Source organism: Copadichromis virginalis, linkage group LG7 (genome assembly GCF_057382275.1).
Source record: "Copadichromis virginalis isolate Kocher_CV1m ecotype Utaka linkage group LG7, C_Virginalis_male_GT1.1, whole genome shotgun sequence".
NCBI lineage: Eukaryota > Metazoa > Chordata > Actinopteri > Cichliformes > Cichlidae > Copadichromis > Copadichromis virginalis.
The window spans coordinates 44584881-44594199 of record NC_140624.1 but is presented as its reverse complement, the minus strand read 5'-3'; the positions used below and the strand labels follow the sequence as shown (position 1 = coordinate 44594199).

The following is a 9319-nucleotide window of genomic DNA, read 5'->3' as shown; positions in this document are numbered from 1 at the left end:
ATTTAACAGCAAAGGATATGTTGTCAAGTCAGCTGGGAAACACTACAAAAACACTTTATTAAAGAAGAGACAGGAAACTTGAGAAATGGTTGGTATATTTAAAAAAAAAAAAAGCACAAAGGCAATAAGTGAAATCTAACTCTGAGCCAGTAATATTTACTCTGCTACAAGAAGTAGCAGTAGCGGAGTAAAGATGACACTTAAACACAATGTTTTCTGCATTTCATAACTCTGTGCAGGCTGAATATATAATGCAAAAATTACAGTATGCAGTAAGAAATCAAATTGGGATGTGAAATACTGTTAAAATGCTGCTGATGAAGATTTGGTGCTCGATGAAATATCTGCTGCGTCCACCACGCTGACTCTTATTGGATCTGCTTTGAAAAGAAGTTGTGTTATTGAGACTGCATGTTTTTTACTTTGATTACAGTTTGTGTGAAATCAATGTACACCCACCTTAATCCTTCAGATTGTGTTGTAGTTCAGAGGCTTCCAGGCAAATTTGTGGCAGTAGAACAGAGTCTGCACAAAGTGAGACATGCATCGCATGTAATACTGCAGTGTCTGAAAGCTGAACGGGTGAATTCATTGTAATAGAGGTTTACTTACTCCGCACTTGAGAGCAGTCTTGACGTCTCTGCATCTGTATGTTGTCAGAGTGCATGGATCTGCAGGTTTAAAGCAGGAGATAGAAGAAAGTTCACTTGCTAACTGAGAATTCTTTAAAGGGACGTTTTGTATACTTTGATTTGTGCTTTCAGATTAGACGGATGCATCAAATTTAAATCTCAGTTCCTGGGCCTAAAAAGTACTGTAATGCATGAATGATGCAGTTGTAACTAATGTATAATTATGCCATATTAGGTCTGCACTTAAACTTTTTTTTTAAATATAAAGCATGTACAAGACAAATTATTGGACATCCTGGTCTCTGGAGATTTTGTGTCCAACATATGACATATTAAGTAAACGATCACAATCACTGCAATAGAAGCAAGGGAGAACAAACTGACCCACAAGCAGAGATTCTTCCCCTTTACAGAAGTGCATGAGGTGACAGATGGCCTGCGGGGTCGCATAAGCCAGTATTGCATCCAGCACTGTCCTGCTGACCTTGTCGATCACAGTCTCACACTGGTTGCGGTAGGAGGCCGGCAGAATATGGCAGATCTCTTCCAGCAGCTTGACCACTGCTTCCTGTAGAAGAGGAGCAGAGTTTAAAAAAACAAAAACAAAAAAAAACCACGGGCAGTGATTACTCTCAGCTGTGTGGTCTGATTGCTTTTAAGTGTCTGTGTGCAGCACAAGGAAGTACTGTTTTTATGTGCGGTATAACCGTGTTTCACCTCTGTTCTTTCTTTGGGAAGCAAACCCTCCAAAGTCTTGATGAGGAAGGTGCAGAAGGAGCATTCGGTTGAAGGCTTCACCTGATTGAGGCACATAAATGGCAAGAGTTCAGCACAATGTTTGTTTTTTTTTTTCTCCCCGCAATGTGTCTTTCTAAACTTCAGATACTCACATTATCACTTGTCACAGCAGCCTGAAGGGCCTCCTGGGCAAAATAGCTGAGCATCTGCTCTTTATCACAAGAGCTGCAGAGCCCGAGGATTTTGCACACCTCCGCTGGTTTCTGTGGAAGAGAGGAAAACATGTTTACTGACTTCTCAGTGTCAGAAATGCCATACTCAAGGATGCATCTGGTTTTGGACTTCTCAGACTTACCAAGATGGAAGTAACAAAATTGATGGCCAGTGGGAACATCTTCTCCACCTCTTGTTTGCAGAGATTGGCAGCTGGACCGTGCATGAGTGCACACACGCTTTCAATGCCATTCATGATCTTTTTCTGTGCAGAATAAAGCGGTGAGTCAGAATATTGACTTAAAGACTGGTAGCCCCATTTGTCTTCAGCTAAGTAAGCAGAGCAGGTGTGGCATTTTTTTTTTTCACATTACATAAATAAACTTGTTGATTTATTAAAATGCATTTAAATGGCCTGTATTTGTATAGTGCTTTTACTAGTCCCCCCTAGGGACCCCAAAGCGCTTGACACACCCAGTCATCCACCCATTCACACACTAGTGGAAGGCAAGGCAAGCTACAGTTGTAGCCACAGCTGCCCTGGGGCAGACGTGGCTACAGTTGTAGCCACAGCTGCCCTGGGGCAGACTGACAGAAGCGAGGCTGCCATATCGCGCCATCGGCCCTTCTGGCCAACACCAGTGGGCGGTAGGTGAAGTGTCTTGCCCAAGGACACAACGACCGAGACTGTCTGAGCCGGGGCTCGAACTGGCAACCTTCCAATTACAAGGCGAACTCCCAACTCTTGAGCCACGATCGCCCCGCTGGTTGCTCGTTTTCCTTTTGTTTTGCTTTGTTCATTTGTGTCTTTTAATTCTATTTTGTTGTACTTTTTCAACATGTTCAAAATAAAGATTCAATCAATCACGATCGCCCCCCTGTCTTCTGCCCCTTTAGCTTTCATCCAATCACAACATGTTCATTAACCACCTATTAATACTATGTGAGGCCCTAAACCAGAATCAGTGTTGTGGATATAAAGCTTCAGTACAAAATCTTAACAGTCACAGAGTTAACAAGTGAACTGAATGAATACTATTCAGTTTTCTGTTTGTGCCTAACAGTAGCAGGGTTTTTTTTTCCCCAGACTTGTTTACTATGGTGTCATGTGGTAGTGGTTGAGAACAAGGCATATGTTACTTTTTATTTATGTTTTCATATTTTCCTCTATATAATACTATTTAAAAGTCTTGAGGAACCCTTTTCTTGTTAAGACACTTAATACTGACCTATGATGCATTCAAGCATCAAAACCCTAGTATTAGTAGTATTTTTGCACCAACCTAATCAAAGGTTGGCAGACAGGTGCAGCGTGTCCGTAAAAAGTTTCAGGAAACTGGACAAATAGAGGATAAGTCTTCATCATTGCCTAACAAGAGATTGAGTCTGAGTGGACAGGGTGGTTGTCAGGAAGCCACTCTTAAGGAAGGGAAATAACAAGAGAAGGTTGACCAATTGAAAAATTTTGGGTTTAAGTCATTTTCAGAGGAGCTCAGTAAAGCGATCCAACAGTGAGTGTTTACAGCCATCTGGCATCTCCTGTTGTGTGGGGATGCATTTTATCCAGTAGTGTGCCTGCCTCTAATGGTAATGGATGGGCCTCTCAGAGCTCAGCATTATTGAAGCAGTGTGGGATCATCTTGACAGAGAGCAGAACAAAAGGCAGCCGACATCCAAAGAAGAGCTTTGAATGTCCTTCAAGAAGCCTGGAGAACTATTTCTGAAGACTAATAAGAATATTAAGAGATAACACGAAAACAGTTCAGGGTGTGTTGAAGAATAAAGGAGGTCATACCAAATACTGACTTTCAACCTCATTAGAATCAGACTCTGTTTTTGTCTCTTACGCTGTATTTCCATGTATGCTTACACATTGCAATGAACCACTGCACCTTTTCCCCAGCAAAACACAACAAAACGAGGGGTGGTTCAAGACTTTTGCACAGTATTGTGTAACAGTTTTGTTTGTTTTTTTTAAACAGATATTTGGTTCATTTTTGTTTTTTGAGATTAACAGTGTGCACTGATACAGTGACATGTGATTAAACGCTGGTATTTTTTAGGTGTTACTTCGTAGCGGCAGAACCGATTTAAAGGTGAAGTGTGGACACTGAGCAATGCGGTGTTTGGTGAAACTCAAATATTCAGACACTAATGTGTTGTTTCTTTTTTTATATATACATCACTCCATGTCAGTGTGAAAAAGGAAAACAAGGGGTGTTCACAATACTGCTGTGTTCATTAAATAAAGGCATTGCTTGACTTCACACCAGCATGCTGCTGTGCTACATAAGCTCCAGACACATACTATGTAATAAATCCCAAACATCTTTCTCTGCATCTTTCCATGTGTACATCCTCTTTTATATCAATGTTTATCAACATACGTGATAAAAAAAAAACCCCCCAACTTATTTCTGTCTTTGGAGCCTGTAAACCAGATCAGGCTAGATCAAAAGAGGATCTTGGAAGTCAAGTGTGTGTGTGTGTGTGTGTGTGTGTGTGTGTGTGTGTGTGTGTGTGTGTGTGTGTGTGTGTGTGTGTGTGAGAACAAAATTTGAATGGTAAATTTCATTTCAACTTTTCTTAGAAAAAATAGGAAGTGGCTCACCACCAAAACTATGAAGTGACCTTTAGTTTGGTGTGTGTGTTTTTAAGACATGCACAACTGGTTACAGATTATTTACATCTCCGAAGGTGAAAAATGTGCTCTAGATGATAAGATTACACTAAAAATTCCTGGAATGTAAAATATTTAGTTTTTCTTTATTCATGCCACAGGTCTCATATTTTAATCTTATATAATATATTTAATATGGGAATGGAAGATGTGGATAACATTATCAGCGAGCAAATTTGAACATTTAGGAATGTGTTTGCTCCTCGGGCACCAGGTGTACTCACCTGCAGGTCTGCATTGGAAAGCATGTCAACAAGGAGTTCAAATATTTTGGTGCAGTCTTGGCAAACATCTCCGGTCTGAAAAACAAAATCACATGATGAACATAAATTAATACCCTAAATCTAGGTTTGTTGGGATCTCTGTGCTGTGGGCACAGTTTAGTTTGGTTTAAAGTTTATTCAATCTGGATTCAAAAGTAGGTGGTAAAACTTTTACAACCTTTTATAACTCGACGCGTAACAGCAGACTTCTTCATTTTGAAGAAATGAAAATCTCACTTCTCAACACTGCGCCCTTACATTTGCTTTTGCCCTCACTGTGAGCAGTGCTAAAGTATCACACACTCCTATAGTGTCATTACAATTCCCCACAAAAAAAAAGAGTTTTAGGGAAAAAGTCTGCAAACATGTTCATGGTACTCAGGGAAATTATGTGAGTTTTTTCCTTTTTACTAACTACTACTAAATTTTAAATTACAGATGTCCAACTCTTTTCACATCGAGGGCCACATACAGCCCTCTTTGATCATAAGTGGGCCGGACAAGTGAAGTTTCCCCTCCTGTGAGTTTAAAGACTACACATTGACTGCCTGAGATATTTTAACATAAGAAAAAGAAATGTAATTTCTACAGTTCATCTCAGGTTTTCTACATGACAAAGAAATGCTGCTGAAGTAAATAAAAGACCTCACGCATTGAACAAATTAGAAATTTCTATAGTCAGTAGTGAAAAAAACACACAACATACTTTTACTTTCATGTCTTTTACTTATTTATTTTGGTCTACTTTGAGTGGCCATGCAGGAGGCCTTTATTAGTAGGCAATGCGGTAAGACCAGAGATGGGCAGTAACGCGCTACTGTAATCTGATTACTTTTCAAAGTAAGTAAACCTCCGCCTACCCCATTCCTGCTTTACAGGTGAAAATAGAGCAAAGGGACCACTAGTCTTTGACTTTATTTATTTTCTGCTGTGTTTTACTTGCATCTATTTGAAAGACTGAGTGCAAACACAAAAAATATTTTATTTTATCTGCTGGAATGTGCAGAAAATAGGTTTAAATGTTAAATTAATTTCTTCAAGTCAGAGAATGGTGCATATAATTTTATTTTTGTTTGATGCATAAAGTTAAAAGATTAAAACTGATAAAACAAGTTTTAAAAAGAGACTTTTCCATTTGATTACATTTTGTATGATGGATTATGTAGAAAAAGTAGAATTGGGCTGAAAGATCTATCACTTTATCACCTCTTCAGGTTGTAAATCGTGTTTTTTAAAAAGTAACTAAGTAATTAATTACTTTTGAAAATAAGTAATCAGTAAAGTAACGGGATTACTTTTTTGGGGAACTAATCAGTAATTAGTTACTGATTACTTTTTTCAAGTAACTTGACCAACACTGGGTAAGACTCATGAAAAGATTTTCCAAAGCCGTCCAGTGGACTGAATTGGAGTCCTTGCAGAGCTGATTCTGGCCCCCGTCACTTATGTTTGACACCCCTGATTTAAATGTAAAACATGGCTTAACTATGAGAAATCACTTACTTTTAACTCTTCAGGAACGCTTTCCAAACCACCGCTGCTGTAAGTCAAGGCTACAGGAAGAAATTTTCATTAATAACCTTCACTTTAATTAATCTCATCACTATACTTTATTTTATTGTCTTACCACAGCCTTGGAGAGCGATGGAGAGAAGCAGGGCAAATGTAAGCAGGGCCATCTTCTGTTAGTCTCTGGAAGGTTTCCTTCCTCACATCTGTGGGTGAACTGCAAGAGCTGCTTATATCTGATCCACAGCTGTGGTCTCAACCCGTTAGGTTTTTTTTGGGGGGGGGGGAGCACGCTTGAACCAATTTGATAAGATCTCATTCAGTTAGCAGAAGTTTTTTTATTCCCCTCCCATTCTCAATATGGTAATGTTAGTCGAGTTTCATATTCACTTCCTCACACAAAGGTGCAAAAACAAGTTATTATTTTATCTTTCAAGACATGTGTGGGCTTTTTTTGTAAGTATGTGCTGTATTTCCTAATGCACTACACTGTCATATCCAACTCTGCATACTTTATCGCTCTTTCTTTAAAACTGTACCATTCACAACGTAACTGTTTCAGATTGTAATCTCAGTTTGCATTTGACAAACATAAATGGGGGAAATGTTTCTCCTGCTTCAACTCGTTCCTTTTAGCTTCCCAGAGTCTGTGCAATATCAGCAAATAATATAAAACATGTAGGAATTTGCCTTACAGCCTTGACCTAATGCTAACAACAAGCTTTGATAACCACAGATCTATGACTGTAGGTCGTTGTTAAGTTTATTTTTACATTTAAAACTTCTGTGACATGCCATTCGTACTACTACTTCCTGTGGAAAAAATGAGAATAACTAGCTCAATACTGTCAGACAGAGTAGATGCTTAAAATCAAACAAAAAGTATTGTTAGACACTAAAAACCGGGGTAAATATAGAACACATTTTCTAAATGATGGTTTCATTTATTAAGAGAAAAAAACTAAACACACCCGCCTACTGGGCCTACTGTTTGTAAAAAAAAAGAAAAAAAAAAGAAAGAAAGTTGCTGTGACTAATCGCATTTGTAGAAACCTGAGGTTAGTTTCACTAACCACACCCAGACCTGTTGAATCAAGAAAACACTTAACTAGAACCTGTCGGACAAAGTGAAATTAAAGATCTCAAAAAACGAGATATCACATCACAATTTAAAGACACTTTCTGTAAAAGTTTACAAAGCCATTTCTAATGCTTTGGGACTCCAATGAACCATAGTGACAGCCTTTATCTACAAACAGGTAAACCTTCGAAGAGTGCTGACCCTTCCCAGAATTTGTGAATCTCCCACTGCAAAATTAATCCAAGAGCACATTCACAACTCACAAAAGAACCCAGAACAACATATACAGATCTGCAGGCCTCCTTTTCCTCTGTTAAGGTCAACAATAAAAAACAGAGACTGACCAAAAAAGAGCATTTCATAAAAAGAACATCACGCTGACAGTCAAACACGGTGGTGGTAGTGTGATGGTTTGGGGCTGCTTTGCAGCTTCAGGACCTGGATGAATTGCCATAATTTGTTGGAACTGTGAATTCTGCTCTCTATCCAGCAGGACAATAATCCAAATAAACCTGAAAATCCACGTCTGAATTGCTCAAAAGCAACAAAATTAAAGTTTTGGAGTGGCCTAGGAAAAGTCTGGACATGAGATGCTTTCAGCATGACCTTAAACAGGCCGTTTAACCTTTAACCATAAAAATGTGGCTGTAATAAAACAGTTCTGCAGAGGAGTGGAAGAAAATTCCTCCACAGTGATGTGAAAGACTCAACGGCAGTCATCACAAATGCATGATTACAGTTCTTGCTGTCATGGGTGGGACAACCAGTTCCTGGTCACTAATTTGTGCAGAGTAGTGTGGGGGTTTTTTTCGTGAAGATGTGCATTATTATTTCACTGACTGCTGTAGAAGATAACCGAGGCCATATTGTTTGCGCTACATTTTGTAACACCTGCACAATCACATGTTCAGGTTCAAATAAAGTCAAAAGCAGCATGAGGCTTCAGTTACAGGAAATCATGGCACTAGTTCCCTTTCTTGCTTCTTCAACTTTTATGTTTGCATTACAACAAAGGACTGCTCAGTGACACCTCAGATGTACCTGCTCCCACATGTTTAGACAAGAAATAATTCAAAAGCTATTCAACTGGAAATTGTACCAAATATCAAAATACAGGGAGTTCGTGGAGTGATTTTGTTGGAAAGACGCAGCTCTCTCGACTTTACAGAAATCTTTTTTTTTTCATATAGTTAAATTATAATGCAAATTGTTGAAGTCGTTTATTTCTATACAAGACAATGTAGAAAATTAGAATTTAGAAAACTGTAAGGCTCTTCAATTATAACAACTTAATAAGGACTTTATATACATTTTTAATGGATTTGGCTGATTTAACCAAATTCTATAAACCTTTGGGTCATATTTATCTAGATTACAATTATTTTATTACTATTTAACTATTATCTAGTTCTGCTTTGTTCAGAAAAATGTCTCTCACTCTTTTGATACCATTCCAATTTTTTTGTTTTTTGTTTTACTAAATCTCACACCAAACCAAGTGAAGTTCTGAAAACTGCCCCGTTCACAGCTGTGGACACAGATAATGAGAAGCATCACCGTTTTGAACAGCGGTGGTCTGAAACTGCAAACCTCTTCCAGGGCCTGAAATTCCCTCCACAACAGGCACGAATTAAGAACACTTGAAATGGATTTGGATGCATTCCTGATATGTTCTTGAGAATTTTGATTGTTTGTTTTCTTTTTCCTTTAACAATCAATGGGCATTTGTGAATATATGCTGGGAAACATGTAGTCTTAAAAGGGCCAATCCCCCCCCCTCCAAATCAAACAGCCCAGCAGGTAGCTCTGCATGTTTGATTACCAGATTTTTTACACTAGATGTCCTTTCTGTTGCAATCTGGGATCACCAGGCAAATGTGTAAACCACTAAACTTGGTGCAGCTCATGCTGTTTTTATATAGTCTCTACCTGATTAACCTTTGAGGGAAAAATCTGAGGTCATTAAGTCACCGTGAGTAATTTTAATGTTTATGTTTCTCTCATTCTTGTTGTTCACAAATGTCCAAAACCGTATTTTCACAGCGCAGTCAATGACTTTACACTGTGCAAGTTTTCCATATAATAAAATCATTTTCCTAGTAAAAAAAATAGTAATTTAATAAAACAAAAAATATGAATACAGTGCAAATTGCAAATGGTTTCAAAATGACTCAGGTAATGCAATAATATGGTTGCAGTGCAG

General features: G+C 38.4%; 1 protein-coding gene across 1 annotated transcript; it reads right to left on the bottom strand.

Moving 5' to 3' along the window:
* Positions 1-33: 33 nt before the first annotated feature.
* sftpba (surfactant protein Ba) lies at positions 34-6265 on the bottom strand. Its single transcript, XM_085463592.1, has 10 exons — positions 6154-6265; positions 6030-6079; positions 4488-4562; positions 1726-1848; positions 1523-1633; positions 1350-1430; positions 1017-1200; positions 613-671; positions 460-525; positions 34-377 (listed from the first exon to the last, which is right to left on the bottom strand). The coding sequence occupies exons 1-9, from the start codon at positions 6203-6205 to the stop codon at positions 469-471; spliced, it is 792 nt and encodes a 263-aa protein (XP_085319718.1). The 5' UTR covers positions 6206-6265; the 3' UTR covers positions 34-377; positions 460-468.
* Between the last annotated feature and the right edge of the window lie 3054 nt (positions 6266-9319).

Coding starts and splice junctions, on each gene's coding strand:
- sftpba (XM_085463592.1), bottom strand. CDS start 6,205: ATGGCCCTGCTTACATTTGCCCTGCTTCTCTCCATCGCTCTCCAAGGC. Junction 1,849..4,487: donor TTTCCAATGCAGACCTGCAG/GTGAGTACACCT, acceptor TATTCTGCACAG/AAAAAGATCATGAATGGCAT. Junction 672..1,016: donor GGAAGAATCTCTGCTTGTGG/GTCAGTTTGTTC, acceptor TTAAACCTGCAG/ATCCATGCACTCTGACAACA.